Source organism: Pangasianodon hypophthalmus, chromosome 15 (genome assembly GCF_027358585.1).
Source record: "Pangasianodon hypophthalmus isolate fPanHyp1 chromosome 15, fPanHyp1.pri, whole genome shotgun sequence".
Classification (NCBI taxonomy): Eukaryota; Metazoa; Chordata; class Actinopteri; order Siluriformes; family Pangasiidae; genus Pangasianodon; species Pangasianodon hypophthalmus.
The window spans coordinates 8,798,950-8,819,885 of NC_069724.1; the positions used below are offsets into that span (position 1 = coordinate 8,798,950).

The window sequence follows — 20,936 nt, forward strand, 5'->3', positions numbered from 1 at the left end:
TTGTTCATCGTGCTTGAACATAGTAATCAGACTTCAGTTGAACGGGAAGGTTGCAGAACGGTTTCGATCTGACGCGGCACAGTAAAACCTGAGCTGTTAACTTGGGTCCCGAATGTCAGGGCCATAACCAGGATGAAAATTTTGCTTGGTTGGCTGTAATAGAAAGATGGCCGAGAATTTTGAGTGAAAAAAAGATTAAACAGGATTAAAACAGTTTGAGCAGCTGATCAACAGTGAAAAATGTTGGCAATGTAGATGTATGTTGGCAATGTTCACCATTTGTAAGAGTGACATTAGACAATTTGTAAAAGGATGCTTTTTGGTGCCCCTTGTCACCACCCCTCTGGCAGGATGATGCATTATTCATCTTTGCAGTTGGCAGGTCTGTAAACATAATGGGCAATTAAATCTATGGGCAAAATTTCAAGCGTCCTCCTCGGCTACTCTGAGGTCAGTTGCGAAACAGTCATGACAGCTGATGATTGAATTTTTTTTCTGTACAGTAGTCTACATTCTGCCACCACATTATCAGGATGTCACTGTTTTCATATTGAATTTGACAACTGGAAATGCTACATGGGAGGGGATAAAAAAAACAAAAACAAAAACTTCTAGTACGATTGAGGTCTGGACCCCTGCTCTGTACTCTCTGCACTCACAGCTAGTTACAGTCACGGGCTCAGTGTGTTGAGTTTGGCTGAGATGAATGTTCTCAGCCATTCTATATGTGCTCCTCTCACAGCGCCTTATCTGAGGTGGAAGACCTGTGTGGTTATGTGCACAGGGTGCTGGGTGAACATTTCCTCTCTGGAATGTATTTTGCTGCTGTGTAGGGATTAGTGTGTTGAATTGAACAGCTGATTTGTCAGAGCCAGCTCCTGGCTTCCTATATCGCACACGCTGCTGAAAGCGCCTGGTTAAAGACCTATCTGACTGGCCTTGGGGACTGCTTTTGGTCTGCAGGAATGAGATATACCTCATGTTTATGTCTAGAAGAGGTGATAGTTGTGTTACAATATTCCACCTCATTGCATGCTGGATTTCGTAAATATTTTTTTCCAGAGCTAGCCTGGAAATCTAGCCAAAAAATGGAATTCAGTTCCAGCTATATTGTCACTGTTTCTTTGAAACTCACAATGGCTGCCATATACAGCGTTTTATACACCCAAGATGGTTCTCTTATGAGAATGCCTGAATAAAATCACAACAAGAAAGAGTATTCATCTCATCCAGTCAGCGTGTGATTTTTTTTTTTCTCCGAAAACCTGAGTAAAAAAAAAAAGTAATGCAGCTAAACCGTCATGTCATGCTATCTTAAGAAGATAATCTTGTTTTGAACATTTACACAGATCTCCTGCCAGTCTCCTCTATCCAGGAATTAAGTCTGTTCTTGTTTTCCCATTCACGTAACCCTTTTAAAACGTGAGTAATGCTCACACAGCGTTACGCAGCACTGCGCTTTCAATAACAATAGTCAGGTTTAAAGCGGTTCTGATTTTCTATTTATGAGCCATTGTTTCATGCTCTTTGAATAAATCATGTAAATTGTTATATCCGCTGTTATTTGAATATGAATAGCCTTTAATGATATAGACAAGAACATTGATACAGACAAGCACATTTTATTTGTGGCTACAGCTCACCTACCAATCACGATCTAATCTCCAACGTGTTTTTCCCATGCTTAGGATTCATCACCATAACATTTTCTGAAAAAAAAATGTAAGAAATACACAGTAACCCTGCGAAGAACAGCGGAACTCAGTGTGTATAAGCCTGGCAAAAGCACTTAATCCGAAAAGACAAACCACATAAATAATGAAAAGGCGTCTGCTTTTGTATAACGTTATGTTCTGCCTGAAAGCAGAGATGATGTCTGTCTATGATTATTACATAAGCTCTGAAACAGAAATAGAGCCAGGTTCGATAATAGAAATTTAAATTTAATAGAATTTTTTTAAACGTATGCATAGTAAAATCATGTACCTGTCATAATTTTTACATTAGCCTAATTGTGATAGCCCAGTTGTGGGTATTTTACCTCAGGAGTTATAGATAAAATCACACAGTGTTAGCTATGTTGCTAATACAAAGGGCATGCAACATCACACCATACGGAAAGACTGAAAAACCAATATTTAATCATTAAAAAAGTGTTCAGTAAAGCTAGCAATCTAGTGTTAGCTTGCTAGTTAGCATTGCACAGAGGATTAAACAAACTGTATCTAGCAAGCTAGCTGCCTGAATTTACACTGAAGATAGGAAAACAAAAGTTAATAGCTAGCTAACTTGGTAGGTATCTATTTTTAAATAAAAAAAAAGGTGTTAAATACATCAGGAGTTATAGCTAAAATCACACACATTGTCAGCTGTGTTGCTAATACACAGACATATGATATAGCATCACACAGTCATCTTACTTATGTGCTAGTCTGAAGTATTGAAAAATTTAGTTAAACAGAAAAGCTATAGTTATCTAATATTAAACAAATTAAGGTATTAAATAAACTGATGTAGAGCCTGTTATCGCTGTAGATAAATAATACCAAACTTAGATTGTGAACTAGGTCAACACTGTGGAATAACTTGGATGAAGTGTTCAAGGTTTTTGTTTTTTTTTTGTATGGATGATGTCAGTGGAATATGATCAGTAAAGGGAAACACTTCAGAAGTTTGTTATTTAGCTACAGCAATAACAAGCTCTTTGTGTAACAGCAGTTTATTTAATACCTTAATTACTGTTAGTTCATTGCTAGCATAAAGGGAAGTAGCACTGTTGTAACAGACTAATAAAAGCAACTTTTAAAATGAATTACAAGGTCTTGGGTTTAAACATTTCTTTATAATGACTTCTCCATAGCGATGGACTTTTCCAAGCCTTTTCCAAATAAGGATATTTTCCAAGCCTGACAGATGGATTAAAAGCAGGACTGTAGCAAAGCTTCAGTTCAGCTTAGGAAAATCTTGTCATATACAGCATCACCAAACTAGACTCCAACAAAAAGGGATCTCTAAATTGCTATGTAAGGTTAAAAGTCCCAGTAGTATATCCAGTAACTACAATAAATAAAGAGAAATTAAAAGACTATTGACTATTCTGACCTATCAAATACAAGAATTCAACAAAGCTGGTATAAATATGTTTAATGTTTTTTTTTTTTCTTTAAGCAGACAGACTTTAGATAGGTGTTTTTTATACTTTAAATCAACTTATTGTCCAGAAAATACAGTGTATAGTTACAGTGCAGATGATAAAAACTAGGGACATGCATATGAATGGATAGTAGTACAGTCCTCTATCTTCATCTCTCCAGGATGATTCAGCCATGAGTGCAGCATTTTAGGAGTCTCAGCTCTTGTGCTTGCACTCAGTCTAGAGCAGTGCGTGCCTTGTTAGACCCTAATCCTTTATTAGCCTTACTTAATGGGAGGTCAGGTATGAATATCAATGCTGAATGAAAGCTTGCTGGAACTGCAAAGGTGATAATCAGCTTTTTGCATAATCCCATTCACAATCACCATTAAGAGCACTTGTAAAAACCCAATTTTTACAAAGAGTTTTCAGAGCAGACAAGAGTCCAGGTGACTACACTCGATGCTGTATGCAGGGCCAGCGTCGGAGTGGGTGTGTTAATACCCAGCGTGTGTCGGAGAGGTCAGGAAAAAGACGGCTGTGTGATTGTGAATATGTTTAGCGCAGAGAAAGAGAGATGAAATGAGTGTCAGGACAGAACACAAGGGTTTAGCCCTGATGACCCGATGGCAGACTGGCGAAGAAGAGATAATGAAATCATTTGGAAATCGTTATTACAAGTCAGTCTAATAAAGCACACGCTCAACTTTTTATGCTCTTTTTATCTGTCGAGTGTGAGTATTCAGTCTTTGTCATGCTCCAGTCCTAATCCAGCAGAATGTCTTATCCGTTAGATGTTGTGTAACTCCATTAAGGATAAAAGTGCTCCAGACAAGCCTCCTAAAGTCTGTTCCAATTAACTAAATGCGTTTTCAAAGACTTTGGTAGGCCAGTTGATACTTGTATGAATAATTCCCTCAGAGAATGAGTTATCACTGCTTTTTTGCCTTCACGCCAGGTTCCATTTGCAACCCTGCTTCCCAGTGCTGGGCCTTTATTCTCCTTTTAGCTCTGTGCCAAATCACTGGATGACTGGATGAAAGGACATCCACAATAGAGCATTGCTTTATGCAGTAAAAAAAAATGTGAGCTTCACTGGCTTGTTGTCAGCATGTCAGGAGTCACAAGAGAATCTTGACATATGTATTCATTTTCTATTCATGTCTTTTAATTTATTAGTGGCGTAGATAAAATCTGCAAAAAAAAAAAAAAAAACTCCATTGTGAGCTGTGTGATAAAACATGGAGTGCAAAGACCCTTGATTGATTTTGGCTTAATGAATGTGACTCAGGTATAAAAGGCTCCTGGGAAACCTACTCATCATGGCAGTCCTTCCAATGCAATCTGATCCCTTTGTAGTCACATAGAGAAATGAGTCCAGATACAGCGCTCGCTAATGCGTCCTGGCAATGCGAACGTGTCGCTCAGCATCTGCATCATCTCAGAAATCCACATGATAGAGTTGTTATTGACCAAGTCATACAGAACCGGTTGCAGCATTGGAAAGTCTCACTTCCATAAATAATTTGGTTAATGGTTAATGATTGAGTGGACCCATCACATCTGCGGTATTTAGGGAGTTTGCTGACTCATCCTGGTCGACATGCACACCGCTCCTTAAAAAGTTTGGTAACTTTTAAGTAACATTTCATTTTCAACCCACACATGCCAGAAATGAGATATTAGATATTTAAACAGGAGGAATGCATGGTTGTCTAGAACATCCTGTCCAGTCCTCTGACCTTAATACAGTCAAGCTGCTCTGGGAGGAGTCTAATCAAAGGTTTTACAGAGGTCTCTAACTAGCTCCACAAACATCTAGGTCCTCTAGGATAAGGACTTCTTGTAATTAAAAGTTGTCTGTCAGATTTGGAAGGTTTTCTAATACTTTGTGTGAAAATACAGGTTGTGCTTCTTGCTTTGAGAAGATAATTTCTTATCCAAAGTCAAATCCTGCTGCGTATGCAGAGCACAAGTTCATCATCAAAGACATGATTGTGTGTAAGATGCAGGGGATTGGGTGGGCTTTTGTGGTGGAAGAAAGGGGCGTGGCCAGACATGTAATGCGCATTACATCGTAAAAAATTACTGTAAGCTGGTTACAAGATGGCTGTAGCTGCAATTGCTAATGTTTATTAACGTTATTAAGGTTTGTATAGGATACAAAATATTTTAAAAATACTTAATTTATGTCTATTTTAAAGCAGACAGTTAAGTCGTATAACTAGATAACCATCCCGATAGATGAAATCTATCAGCGATTCCCTAAACTATTGTCAATTTGCTTAGATTAGACTTTCTCTTGAAACTTTTAATAAGCACTCTTACAAATAGCCTTGATCTAAGCATTCACTCAACCCACTGCTACTCAGAAGAACTCTTTTAATTTATTTAGCATGAACAGGATCATAGAAATAAAATCTGTCCTGCCTGATAAACAGCAGGGGCTTCAGAGCGGATTGAATGGCCTTGCCCTAGAGACACTAGTGTATTTAGGTGAATTACTTAGCGGATACTACAGCTCTCCATGACCATTTTTTTAGCTCTAAACAAACAGAACAAATGAAGCATGCCACGTTGCATGGTTTAATCAAATAATATTTAATATTTGAACCATATAACGAGAGCTTGGTATTGCTTTCCTTTGCTAGTGTTCTATATTATGTTGCATTCCACTCAGCTGCACAAAAGCTACAAGTGGTTTATCTTTAAAACCTGTAGCGGATGCATGATTTTTAAGGCTTTTTTTGCCATTTTTGTTGTTCCCTTTTATCTTTCTTTCTATGTTTGTCCTCTGCAGGCGTCTTGGACCCGACCTGAAAAACACAAGGTACAGCTATTGAGCAAGTAGCCCGGTTAGGCACTAATGCTAGAAAGTCCCATTACTACTAGAGCAGAGCATTAGTGTTAGATCCTTCTCCACAAACCCATATAGACAAACTCTCACTCTCTCTCTCTCTCACACACACACTCACACACACACACACTCACACACACACACACACACACACACACACACACAGGGTTAATGAAGTAGCCCTCCTTTTCCAAAAGGGGTGCTGTTTCATTTATTTCTTATATGCCTTATTATTTTCTCTGATAGCTTCTGTGTATAGAAATCGTGGAGATGCTATCGGGGCTTTTCTAAACCGCGAGAACCATTTTCAGTAACTGTGCAGTCTTTCTCACTACGAGAACTGCCTTTTTTTCTTCTTCTTCACTCAGCGAATTTTTTTTCATGAAACTTAAAGGAACGGCCAAGCCAAGGTGAATAATTTACACATTGTTGCCCTTACACAAATGCTGTGAAATCAGCCATGACATGTTTGGTGTCTGACGTCAATTAATCAGTAAAAGAGCACTTAAGGCTACACATCGGCTACCATAAACACACACTAACTCTTCCGCCTTTTATAGGGTACCATTGTATTTGAATGTCTAGTCTCGTTTGTCTTAATTTCTGGATTTGTTTTGGATTGTTTTCTTTCAAGTTAATATGAATCATCCAAGTTTCACAGAATTTCCATTAAATTTGTGTGTGTAATTGAAATAAATTAGCGATTTAATCATGACAGAGTAATCCATATATAAAATCCATATGTAAAACTTGTTGACAATTATACAATTTAAAGTCGCTCAATAAAGGTTCACATTAGTAAGTCTCCTTAATACATCAATTTACACAAAGCTCTCATAGGATAAAAATGTTTTCCCAAAATAAACCTGGTTTTTCTCTAATTTATCTGGCACTTTTGAGGTTTTAATTCGATAATATATGCCTCCTACCTGAGTCTGATGCTGTATGTGCTAAAGAAAAATATGATTAGCATTCAAGATAGAGCTACGACTGTGTTGGGGGAGTTACGACTGTTTATTTTTTCTTTTCTTTTCTTTTCTTTTCTTTTCTTTTATAGACAACACTGTGTCATGCCATGTCAGAAATACTGAGTGTGATTTGAGATGAGCGTGTGATGATTTAGACTTGGCGTCATGCTAAACTGGTAGCTATTAGCTTCCCTTACTTGTTAGCAACATTAGCCTCGTAGCTCCAGTGCAAAACATATGACACCAAGCTGATTGACCAGATTTGGGATTAGGAGAAAAATTGCATGCAGGTCATTTTTGTCTGTCTTGTTTTTTCGAAGGAAAAAAAAAATTATAGAGTATAGTAGTAATAATGCAAATGGCTAATACTCATTACGAATAATCAGACAAAAAGAAAACATGTAGCAGCACCCGAGTATACACTAACACTCCCATAACCTGCTCTGTAGAAGTGAACATAACCTTAGCGCACAAATAAATCCCACATTAACTACACTTTACCCAAGCTAAATACACTATGGAGAAATTATGAGAGCGTGTAAATTATGAGCACCACTCTGCCTGTGGGAAAAAGCCAATCTAGATGCTCCTGTTTACTTGCTTAATGGTTTAGTTGTAAATATTCATGTGTTTTCTGCACAGCTGATAATGAGTGATTCAGATGCATATGGAAGGTGTGGGAAGGTATCAGCACACGTTGTGCACAAGATGAAAGCCTGCAATTATACGACTGCCCACGCATTACTGCATGTCTCCATCTGCACTATCACGGCCCCTATGATGTGGGAATTTTATACCCATATAAAGTTCTTCATAGCTATTTTAAGGAACATTGTGAACAGATGTTGTCTCAGGCGTGCATATAGTCAGTTCTGAGATGCCAGTTTATTATACAGTTTTATCTGTGTAGTGCTCTTAACAAGAGACTTTGTCTCAAAAGAGCTTTACATAGGTTCGTATGTAGGCTTAGATCCCTAATGTGCAACCAGAAGTGACAGTGGTGAGAAAAAACTGCTTGAGATGATAAGAGGAAGAAACCTTGTTAGGAACCAGACTCAAAAGGGAATCCGTCCTCTTCACACAGGATACTGCGATTGTAAATCATTACTCTATTACAATTGTATGCTATAAAGTCAAAGTGTACGTGTTGAAAAGTCATGAATAAGAGTCCTGGGATGAACACAGGGCTGTCTTTATGATTACAGTAGCAGTTCTTGGGTACAAATTTACAGTATCTAGTTGAGATTATCCAGGAAATTACTATTAGATACACCTACTTTATATCTACAAGGTGTCCAAAAGTCTCCATACATAGGGGACTATGAATTCCAGCGCGATGTCGGTTGTGCCTTCGTCAGTGGATGTTCGTAGACGTCCACTTCTCGGTTGGTCCGCAACACTTTCTGTCTTTTGAATTTGTTAATAAGCTTGGCAACAGTGTCGTGTGTGATGTTCTTGCCATGTTTCCTGTTAAAGTCCATTGCAACCTTGCAACATCTTCCCGATCCAGCCATGAAGAATGATTTTAATACGTTCTTTTTTTGTCAAGGGCATTCTTTTAAAAATATAAATATGAAATATAAAATAAGTATGAATTTTGGAAGACATTTTGCTAAAAAGGGTTAATTTCTCCTATGTATGGAGACTTTTGGGACACCCTGTATTTTATCAGGTTCACTCACCATATAGTAGGTTTGCTAACTGTAGCCCATCAGTGGAAAAGAACCACCACAGAACCACTAGTGACCAGATGTTATTCGGGTTGTGGTCTATTTTCGGTAGGGACTCTATACAGTGATGGCGGCAGGGACAGATACGGTGATCAGAAGAAAAACTGAGCTGTATGGAAAATTTGACCTGCCACTTCCTGCCGCCGTAGCCTGTGGTTTCATTATGGCAAAAAAAAAAAAAATGGTTTGATGTACTCGCCAAAATGTGAGGTTTCGCTGTGGTAATTTCACATTGTTAAAGTCTGTTGAATTAGAATTATATTTACACTAGATAATGACTATTCCTTTAATGATTCCAGATCAATTTAGTCAAAGACACTTACAATTTAATCCATTTAATCCACAAATCCAACAATCTAAGTTAACACCCTGTTGGCATCATACAACCATACAAACTCTTCCGCTGCAATTAGCTTATCTTTTAATGCAGAAAGCAAATCTTCTCTTGCTTTTTTTAAATGACTTTTTTTTCCCACCATAGTGTTAGAGTTGTGCTTTGCTTAGCGATTTTGGTTACCATGGCTACGCCATAGCCACAGATTTAGTTCTGATCACTGTAGCTGTCCCTACAGCCTTCATTGCTTAAAGCCCCTACTGTGTAGTGCTGCTATGAGTTTAATGCATCATGTGCTACAGTGTTGCTGGGGATTTTAAACATTGTGTTAAACTTGTACTCCACTTTATTGCCTTGTTAGTCCACGATGCAGGTGTAGAGTTAGAGGCTACAGCTCATTTTTTTTCATGCACAGTGGGTTAGTCGTTATCTAGCCTTCACCTGTGTCATTTTCTGACCAGGCTGGAGATTTCGAGTTGGTGGATTTTTTAAACCCCGCAGTGCTAGTGAAACTTAGCAGCACTGATCCAGATGATGCACTTAAATTAGCATCACACTAACAAATTACCTCCAAATAATCAAAACGGAGGTCCTGGTGGTCCTACACTTATCTACTCAGTATCTACTATATGGCAGGATTAGTTCATAAATTTGCAACAAAGGTCCTGATTTTATGAGGTTTATTTGTGTTTAAAAAAAAAAAAAACACAAACACACACACACACACAAAAAAAAAAAAATGCTGATATGCTAACTGGGTCTACAGAGGCCTGTGTGTTTCATATGAGCAAAATAAAACATCTTGCCCATTTTGCATGTTTGCCTTAATGAATATGCAATCTGGGCCGTTCATACAAAATAAATAAATAAAAATACAGTGCAAAATCAATGCAGATGGATTAATTTAGCACCTGCACTGTGAATTAATGCAGCCTGAAGTCACTTTGGGACCAGAGATTGTGTGCAGTTTAGCACGACCGAAGTTCAGGTGTTAATTAAGGAATAGAGCATTTGGGAGCATGCTGTTACTGGTAAATAACCAACAACCCAGTGGTGTGATGAGTTACTGTTACCACCCCAACATGTTTTATTCCTGCTATACCGCAGCAATTTTCCAACGATCACATTTTTTTCTGTTTTTATTGATTATTGAATGATATCTCATTCTTTTCATCCGTTTACAGTTATGTTTGATGTTGTGGAACATTAATGTCATATACCAGCCTCTTCTCTCTCTTGAAGCTTCATAAATGTTTTAAAAAAAAAACTTCACCTTATCTATGATTGTTACTGTTTGTTAAATAACAACACATTTTTTTAATCTGTTTATTATCAATTTTAGATTATGTCAAGGGTCCACCATACAAATCCCTATGACTGAGTTGTTACTATAGAAGCAATAACATACTAGAATAAGTACGTTAATAAAAACCTGTGACCAGTCAGTGGTATAATCATTTAATGACAGTGTTGGTATTTTTATTACTGATATCACAGAATTAAATATATGACATCACAATTTTAGTGTGCTCTGGGTGAATCTCAAATGTTCCAGATATGTTTGTGTGTTTTGATAAGTTTCAGATCATGTAGCCCTACTATTGCTAGTGATTTTTTTAGTGAAATGTATTTTTCCCGGTATAGAGACCTTTGCTTTGTCATCTCACACTGTAGGAAGTTAAATCATTCAGTGTTATGTTTGGATGCTCATGTGTAAGACTGTCTGTGCTTGAGGGCTTTTTTTTTTAACTCTGTTAGTTTGAGATGTGCATCAGCCCCTGCTGAAGTGCGGGACACGTCGTTAGACACATCATGCTCAGTCAATGGCTGCATGAGACCATTTTGATTTTTCCACTTTAGTTTCCATGCACTATGAGTAACATCACATGCACCAATCATCCCCTGTGCTGGGAAAAAAAAGAAAAGTGTTTGGTTTTTCTGTCACATGAAGACCTTGAGAACGAGTGCTGTTTTTATTCCCTATCGCAGCACACTGTCTAGCTGCACATTTATGAGAAAGTGCCTGAGCAAAATGATGCTTTCTGCGTTCTCTATTGGAGCAGATAATGAGATGCACACAGGCTGGTGATTGCGATCCGCTGCCGAGTTGAGCTTCTTTTTCACCACTCTCTTTTATTCTGGTGTGTTTTTCTCTGTAAAATTTCACAACAGATGAGATAGCGGAGGCGCCGAATGATTCTGCAGCTCTATCCAAGGTCAACCTAATCGCTCACAGTAACACCTCAGGCGGTGCGAATGAAAAACATCGCTGTAATGATCTCGCCAGCTCAGAACATGTAACAAGGCCTTACACATGCAGCTTACTGCTTATTACTATGCGAAAGAAGGTGACACTGCATGCTAACAAGTTTCTGAACACGCGGCACCAACCGGATGAAATTTACGACCTATCCTTTCGATCGTGACTAAGCCATGGTGCTTTAAATCAAGTCTGAGAATTGATTGAATTTCCGAGCGGCGTTCACTCCCATCCTGCTCGGCAGTCAGATTTCTCACTGACTATTGAGCAGGCACTTTATAAATGAAGTGCCACTGCAAATTTCAGAAATGTCTCATTCTGGCGTTCTTCTTCTAATCCCAACGCTCAATCTATGCCTTCGATCAAAAGGAAAAAAGCTAGCAGTGATGATTCGCACGGGCTTGTCACTTTGCTTGCTCGGTGGATAATTAAAACAGAGCTCTAGACTAGTGACACAATGGCTTGAAATAGGAAATACACACTTGGCACTCAAAGTAGTCCTGTGTGTGATTTGTCCACAGAGGCAGGCAAGAATTAGCACTGCTGAAATCGACTCACTTTGGTTGGAAGAAATGTCTCTTGTGAGAAATGTCTCTCATGAGCTTTGCTTTAAGCCTACTCAATTTATTCAATGGCTTCTTTTTTTCTGTTTTATTTTCGCAAACACCACTTTTTCACAGCAAATGTTCTGTAACTGATTGCGCAGAGTGCGACGGCACGTGACGTGCATGGCCGATAGTTTCAACAAGGCGATGCAGGAGAAGCTCGTGTTTATTAGTTGAGTAATAGGGTGTCATCTGGCATGACTAATAAATCTGCATCGACTAATAAAAGGCTGCATCGGCTAATTAGCATAGGCCACGTCGCACGACTCAGATGCATTTAGTCAATTAATTTCCATGTATATGATTTACTGCGAGAGACATTCATCTGAAAATTTCCTCTGAAATGTCTTGAATATTAAGTCGCATGTGTGAGAGTTCTAACTCATGTCTTTAGAGCTCAGTGTGAAGCAGCACTTCACAGCAAGGAGTTCTCACGCAGGGGAGAAGCTAGTTTTACAGTATTCACCATCCAGTGCTGAACTGATGTAGTTGGTGAGCGTTAATAAGCAGGCACGTGCACTTAGAGTAACTTACTCACTCACAATTTGGTGAAACATGCTGTATTCGCTGCCTGCAGCAGGCCCATTTCACTCCTCGATCCATAGCAGGCCTCCTTTCCATGGCAATTCAAATGGAACACTGGAGATACATGATGCTGATCCAATTTTGATGGTTGTCTTGCTTTAATAATCACAGATGCTGTTTAAAAAGTGGACCGCAGTTCCTTTCCAATTTGACATTATTGTCTTTTAGCAGAGCTGGTGATAAGCATCTTGAAATTTATGACCCAGGACAAAAATATAGATAAACACTATTTTTTTTCATAACCTCTCTCTCTCTCTCAATCTCTCTCTCTCTCTCTACATATATATATATATATATATATATATATATATATATATATATATATATATATATGTATGTATATATATATATATATATAGAGAGAGAGAGAGAGAGAGAGGGAGAGAGAGAGAGAAATGGTTCAGTAGTTACGACTTTTACATTTGTCCAAAGCATTAGTCTCTATCAGTAAAAATTTATTTAATTAAAAGTACAATGTGATATATAGACATGTGACAAATTATAGGGAAAACCAACATAAAGTGTCTTAGTAAAGAATATGGCCACCACAAGCTACCAAAACAGGGTCTAGTCTCTGGAACTATACTGAAGAGCTGAACAATGGAGCTTCCAAAAGATATTCCCTCAGTTGGTGCTTTAATGATGGTGATGGAGAGTGCTGTCTAACACATAACTCCAAAATCTCCTATAGGCAATCAGCTGGTCGCGATCTGCTGACTACAAAGGCCGTAGCATGTGATTGGCATCATTTTCATCCTCATCAAACCATTCAGTGAGCCCTTGTGTCCTGTGGCTAGGGGTGGAGTCATCCATCAAGAGACCACTCCCATCAGGATAGAAATGTTTCATCATAGGATACAGGTGATCAGTCAGAAGAACTTTGTATTGATTTGCACTGACGCGTCCGTCTAAGAGGATAATGAAGCCAAACCGTGCCAGCAATATAAACCAAGCATCAGGGTTTTTTCATTTAATTTAATTTGTGAACTATATAAACAGATTTTAAAAATGTGTGCAACTGGTGAAGTTTTCTGTTACGATATGTTCCTTTATCATTTTTATTTAAGGAGTTTCCAGTGTCCTTTAAGCTTTGTGCCAAAGTCATGTATTTGTGACAGTTTCTTTGGTAACAAGAAGCTGTATTTTTATCCTTTTTATTTTTATTTTATAAAACAGAGAGTGGTAAGAAACAACAGTTTATATCTAACATAAGGGATAGCAGGAACTAACTTGTTTCATGGACATGTTTACAATTTTATTAAATGTAACTATAAACGGATAAAAGTACAACATGGTGTTTGTTAACAAATTCCAACGTCTTGGCAAATTGCTGAGGTATAACAGGAACACTCAGGATGTGCTGCTGTTGGAAGATAATGAACTTTAGGCAGGTAGGAGTAACTCTGATTTGTGTCAGGCTGCATCACACCACTCCATCGTTGAATATTTTCCTATGAACTTGTGTGTTTTATTTCTTTCTGGTGTATCAGTTGTATTATTTTTGTCATGACAGCTTTCACTGGCAGTTTGTTAGCGAACCTAAATATCATAATACACATTATGTATAATGAAAATGTCCTCGAGTATCCTGATATGATTTTTTTTTGTCTTATCGCTAATGTTTCTTAAATGGCTCTCCACTGTTGTTCAGAATACAGATACTCTAGAGCTCACCATGTGGTCCAAAGCTCTTTGAGGGTCTTGCTGCTATAGCCATGGGTCTGCAGATTTAATGCAGTGTGAGTGTGTGGGTGTGTGTATGTGGGCTTTTAGAGAGGCTCCTAGAACAAGATATTAGCACCCGTGTGAAAGCTTAATGCAGTGAAAGTGACTGCGTGTATACGAGTGTGTGTTTGTGTGTGCGTGCGTGTGTGTTCAGCAGTGTCTAAACGTCCAGCTGTGCAGTTCAGAAAGTCTTCACCAGGCAAAAGTCATGTGGCTTCTGCTGTATGGTCCACTTCATTACTGATTCCTGTTTGAATGCATCCCAGTACACCCCTGGGAGAGCTTTGAGAGAAATACTGCAGTCACTCCAGAGCTGTACTAACACATGTCTTTTAACAAATTTTAGCTTGTTTTGTCTTCAGGCCAGAGGTCTTGTTTTCTAAAAAGTGGGACTGACAGAACTAATTTCACTGTCTCAAAAATCCACATATTTTCAACAAAAAAAAAAATTCCGCATATAAATGTTTAAGATGCACTTTTTCTGCCTAAGTCCATAAAAATGTATTTTCTAAACTTTTTTTTTTCGTTATGCCATGTGATATGGAAAAAGGAGTCTTAAGGAATGCATGTCATTCATTCAGATATACTTTATTTTTGCATTTTTTTTCTATTATGCATCAGGTTTCTAATGCAAAATCTAAAAATGAACAAAGTATGTGCATATATATATATTATTATATATATGTATATATACAAACTTTTGGCCATATCATGTATTTTTACATGGATCCCACACATTAACTCTACATCGGTCCTCTCTTCGGTTACTGTCAGTGGCCATGGTTTCCCTGATAGCACACAAAGTACATAGCTATCTACAAAACTTTTTAACCACAAATCTGATAGACGTCTTCCGCCTAAAACTAAACTTTCTGAAATGCTTGTGCATCTTTGTGATCACAGCTGTATATATCAGGAGAAAAAAATTGCTGCCGTTCTGTTCAGATTTATCAAACACTTGAAAACGTACGACTGTCCCTCCCTCCTATTAATAATCATGAAATCTCTCCACTTCATTTGAATAAACTCAATTCATTTTTTTGATTTGCTTGTGCTGCTCATATTGCTCGCCTTAAATTTACATTTATCACATTTGGCAGATGCTCTTATCCAGAGCAACTTGTGTTTATCTTGTTTTATACAACTGAGCTGTTGAGGGTTAAGAGCCCAGCAGTGGAAGCTTGGCAGTGCTGGGATTTGAACTCATGACCTGCTCATCAGAAGTCCAGTGTCTTATCCACTGAGCGACCACTACACCATCAGCAGCTCTTGTTGAAAATAAATAATTTCTGGCTGCTTTGCTGTGTCACTTCCCTCCCGGTGCGAGTGCAGCATATGAAATGTAAATAAATAAAAGCGAATCTGAAACATAAACTTAATCTTTGTGATAAATTGTATTGCTTCTTCATGCTTTTTCTACTGAAAGCGAAACTGTTTGGCTTTTTTGATATGAATGCACAGTGTGGCTTCTGCTAGTGTTTGCTTTGTCTGTGTGAAATAAAATTACAAGCTTATTAATTCTAAAATGCATTTGAATACTGAATCTATTAACTAATAAATTGAATGAGATAACTGGGGGAGGGAGACACATTTGGAAAATTGACAGCCCTACTAAGAGGACAGAAGTATTGAATTTTTGATTAATAGATTCTGATTATGATCTCTCTCTCTCTCTCTCTCTCTCTCTCTCTCTAGAGTCTGGACAGTAATGTGATAGTGCGCAGTGATGCCCGTGTGTCCTCTCTCACCCTGAAGTACGTCCAGTTCACGGACGCTGGCCAGTACCTCTGCACCGCCCGCAACTCCATCGGCCAGGACATCCAGAGCATGTACCTGGAAGTGCGCTGTAAGAAACCCAGCTGTTTCTTCTCATATGTACCTTCTCCTTGCCTAATTATAAAATAACTATTCGATTATTTTCCCAGGTGGACGGTTGAACAAACTGATAGATTTATTTTGCAGTTTTGATTTTAATGATATAAACTTTAATGTGACAAATATAAGACTACAATCTGTGTGGACGCTAGTGTGCAAGATTTTATCCACCAAATACAATACAAGGTAAGCCGAGGCAATAACAGAATGAAACAAGATAGAGACTAGATTGACGAAATGTATAAACAAGACAAACTAGACCTCAGAATAAACATACTGACAGGACTAGAGGCTATCACTGTTACTCTGACTTTTAGAAACATGAGGATACGTACAAGGCTAGACAAGGTAACACTTCAGAAATCTTTGAAAATCTTGAATATAGACAAATCAATCAATATTTCTCATTATTAGTTTGTAATTAAACAAAAATAAGATTATTGAGCTTTTTATGGATATTTTTACTCATTTCAGGCTTGGAGGTTTGCTTATTTCGAGCATTTATTTCTAGAAAGAAGCAAAATTATCTGCCAAAATAAGTCAGATTTAAGCTAAAAAATAGTAAATATGTCTAGAAATGGCCTAATCAACTTATTTTTGTTATATAATAATGTCATAAATGGAAATATTAAACAATTTCCCTCTATTCAATATATCTTCACTTGCTAAGATATAATTTTGCAGTGGATGTAATAAGAACTAGACAGAGCTAGAATGCCTGGACGAAGAATTCAGAACACGTCCCCAGAAGAGTCAGAAAAACAGATATCCTTGGTTATAGAAGATTTGAAAAGTTAAATAAAATGTCCACTTTCTGTGGTATAAAAACTGATCTCCTTTCACTTCAGGTTAACTCGGGTGCAGATTTGCTCCTGGGGTCAGGCACTGAGTTGCATTTCTTCCTGTTTCAAGTTTCACCAGCATGGAGAAAGGCATGCAAGGCTTGCCAAAGAAACAGAAGGACTTGTCAATAAATTGAGTGAAGAGAAAAGAAAGAATTAAAAACAAACTGAACTCTTAATCACTTAAAGAAACTAATTATATAAATAAATCATCAATTAAGGAAGGAATAAAACATGAAAGGCCATGTTGTTAGAGGAAAATAATAAGCGATGCAGTGGTGTGATGTCACAACTTCTGCCCAATCAGAATTGAGAATTCAACAGCACTGTGGTAACAATAAACAGTAACAAACAGATGTTTTTTTAACGTATTATCGTTGTAATATGAGTATTATGAGTTGTTAAAGGAATTTTTCTTTGTGAGAAAACAAACCTGTGATTAAAAATGGGCTCCTCCAAAGCAACTCAGAATCGATCCTGGGTACAGACCTGAGTATTTGGGCCAAGTCTGAAAAACATGCTCTTATTTGAGAGTCCAGAGTTTATTTTATGTTATTTACTTAATAATAGTTATATCTAAAGCTACTTAATTTTTGCCATGTAAAATTATAACTCTCAAGATTTGTATTATTGAATATTTTACATATTGGTGTCAGTGACTAAGAAATGATGAGAAAATTGATCTGTGTTGTTAGCTGTACCGTAAACTGCTTCTCAGCATGCATTTGTGTTTGATTTAAAAACGTGTTGAGTATACCTAAGAAGACCTCAGGCATAACCGATCGCCTAGCAATCTTTGGCATATCAAATATGACACACTTCTAACTACCAGTAAAAAAAAAAAAGTATGAGGTGGTAATGCAAAAGCTTTTAATCTTATCAAATTACGTTACAAGCATATATGCACCATTAGCATCTAAGAGATTTACAGAAAAAGGTAGATCAAAATCAGTTTTTATCTTACTCTGCACTCTCAAATGGGTTCCAGGAATCAGAAACACAGAGATGAAAAAGGCTGATGTGTAATGAAAGACTGATTGGATTAATTTCCCTCACCTGAAAAACAAGTAATCTGCTCCAGTCGTGAGATAACATCACAATGCACAACTGATGCGCAATTGCAGTTCCACGCAGTACGGCGCGCTAGTAATCAGGTGCTTGGCTGAGTGCTTGGAGTGTCTTGGACTAATTAGCGATAAGAAAAAGGTGCTTTGTTTTGAGCAGGTGAACCTGAATGAGTTCACGCTGTTACACAACCTTTGAATGGTCTGGACAGTCATTATCCAGGACACAGCTTTTAAGAGCAAGGACGGAAAAAGACAAAACCACTGATTTGCTGCTTGCTGTCAATCCCAGCCATGCCTCTGGAGGTGCATGTTTTTAGTAAATCATAAAGCTAGAATTATAGTGCATCAAGGTCTAATGCTTGCCCTGTTGGAGTGTGATATGGTCCTGAAGGGTTTTATTCCCCCTTTACCACAGCAACTTGGCAACAGTTAAATGTTTTTATTAATTAAGAACGAGAAAACTCAAAATAAGTTCCTTAAAGCACTTACTTTATAGCAGCTGAAAATGCTGCTTATTACCAAGAAACCACAAAAGTTCTGAAGACTCTCCCATGGCAGAAAACCTAGTTACAAAGTGCTGACACTGAGGACTCCTTCCATAAATGTTAAAGAAACATCTCCTTACAGACAACATCACCGACAGCATGACAGTATCAACAAGTAAAATGTTTTCTTTGTTAAAAAGCATAGCATAGTTTACGTGAAGAGTCTGCCATACCTGCGAATGAGCTGTTACTATAGAAACGATAACGTATTAGAATGAGCGTATTAATATAAACCTGTGATGTTCATTCCAGCTGGCGCTATTGTCAGGGCTGCTGTTATAGAAAATTAATCGACACCTTGTGTCGAGAATTCAGTAATGATGTGTTATAAATCAGTATAACTAAAACCATCATCTGACAGTCTTTTCAGCATGGTGGAAATCATAGAGATAAAATACATGTCATAGAAAGTTATTTCTGATGTGTGTAGGGTGAGTTATGTTCCTTTGGATGGCTGAGCAATTATAAGGTTATTTTTTACTCCTAAAAAGAGATGTGTTTGCGCTGTCTGAACACCAGTGTAGCAGCCTGTGGTCCTGAGAGGAGCTCACAGATGGCGATAAGATTGGAGGGTGAATTTACCTTATCACAGCAGCACCGTGGAGATGTGCTGACTCTCCGGTGCCTAGCGGTTTAATATTAGAGAGTTCAATTACCCAGTGGAGCCCTTTTCTCCCGTATGGCCAGCTTTACAACCAGGCAAATTACACAAGTACCAAGTGGGTATCGCCTGACAGTTCGGCATTAGAAATTCTTTTGTGGAAAGACAACGTACAAAATGTGAAAACGTCCGTCCATCCACCCATCCATCCATCCATTCATTCTCTGTACTGCTTATCCTACATTGGGTCGCGGGGTGTCAAAACGTCCTTGCCAGAATTAGTAACAGAATGTTTTAAGCTTTTAAGTATATGAATCACAAAATGTAAATATAAGACAAAATAAAAAATAAAAGGGAAAATATGTTGCATAAGAATTCACCCCCCCCTAAACTTTTTGAAGCCCACATTTTGTAGTGTTACAGCCTGGAAGTGAAATGGACTTAATTGGGACTATACGTCATCTGCACAAAGATCATATAGTATTTCATAATTCATAATATTGAAGTGGTGGGTAAAAAATTATTTACAAATTAAAAAAAAATAATAATAATTTGTGATTACATAAGTATTCACCCCCATTGGTATGAAAACCCTAAATAACTGTAGATCTGGTGCAATCAGCTGCCATCACAGGTAACAGAATGGAGTTCACCTGTGTGCATTTAAAGTGTCACATGATTTCAATATGAAGCTCCCAGAGTTTGTTAGAGAAAATACCTAAACAAACATCCCCATGAAGACCAAGCAGCTGTCAAACAAGTCAGGAACAAAGTTCTGGAAAAGAATCAATCAGGCGTTATAAAATTATCCTAAACTTTGAACATTGTGCACAGTGATATTAAATCCATTATTAGGAAATAAACATTATTAGGAAAGAACATGGCACAACTGCAACTCTGCCTAGAGGAGGACATCCACCAAAAGTCAGTGACTGGGTAAGGAGGGCATTAGCCAACAAAGGAACCAAGAGGCCAAAGGCGAGCACTGAACATCTGGCGAGCCATAGGAAGTCCTGTTTGACGTTAGCCGAAAGACATGTTGGAAACTCAGCAAACATCTGGAAAAATTTTCTCTGGTCTGATGAGATCAAAATTTAACTTTTCGGCCCTGGCACAAAGTACTACATTTGGTGGAAACCCAGCACTTCTCATCACCCTGACAACACCATCACTGCAATGAAGCATGGTGGTGGTAGCATCATGCTGAGTGTTACCTTTGGCCTCCTGGGTGCTCCATTAATCATTGGAATATAATGACACCTCTGTTAGGTTATGCCTCCAGACAGATATTTTCCAGGCCTGAGAGAGGGATTAAAATTCAGACCGTAGCAAAAGTGTCAACTCAGAAAACAATACAGTACTGAGCTATGGCAACATTAACAGTAGACAGACAGTAAACTAGACTACCCCATTTTTGCCTCTGTTTTCAAATACGATCTTGACTAATGCTTTGTTGGGGTTCATTATAGATGCTCCAAAAATCCAGGGTGCAGTGACAAAGTTTACATGGGAAGGGAATGCTGCTAATCTCACATGTGAGGCTCTGGCTCATCCAAGTGCATCGGTGCAGTGGTTCCGCGATGGATTGCAGCTGCCAGCAGTGAACACCACCAACATCAAGATCTACAGCACACCAACCATCAGCTATCTGGAGGTTTGCCCACCATCCATCCACTGCCTCTGCATGCCTGTTATGATTTAACTAAACCTCTAGCAATAACTAAACATCATGCTCTCTATCTAGCAGTGGTCTGTGCCATTGACTATACATGGGCTTAAAGTCACATTTTTGTTTCAGATTAACAATAT

The 20,936-nt window shown here is 38.1% G+C and overlaps 1 protein-coding gene across 12 annotated transcripts in view; it reads left to right on the top strand.

The window, feature by feature from the left end:
* The window catches only part of ncam1a (neural cell adhesion molecule 1a), a 253,408-nt gene that overhangs the window by 173,433 nt on the left and 59,039 nt on the right, over nt 1–20,936 (top strand). For 6 of the 12 annotated variants that reach the window (XM_053240085.1, XM_053240090.1, XM_053240086.1 and 3 more), the window contains exons 9-11: nt 5,934–5,963; nt 15,893–16,043; nt 20,597–20,781. In XM_053240085.1, coding sequence (XP_053096060.1) covers nt 5,934–5,963; nt 15,893–16,043; nt 20,597–20,781 — 366 coding nt within the window. The remainder of the gene's footprint in view (nt 1–5,933; nt 5,964–15,892; nt 16,044–20,596; nt 20,782–20,936) is intronic. The other 6 variants (XM_053240087.1, XM_053240088.1, XM_053240091.1 and 3 more) reach the window with 1 other exon arrangement.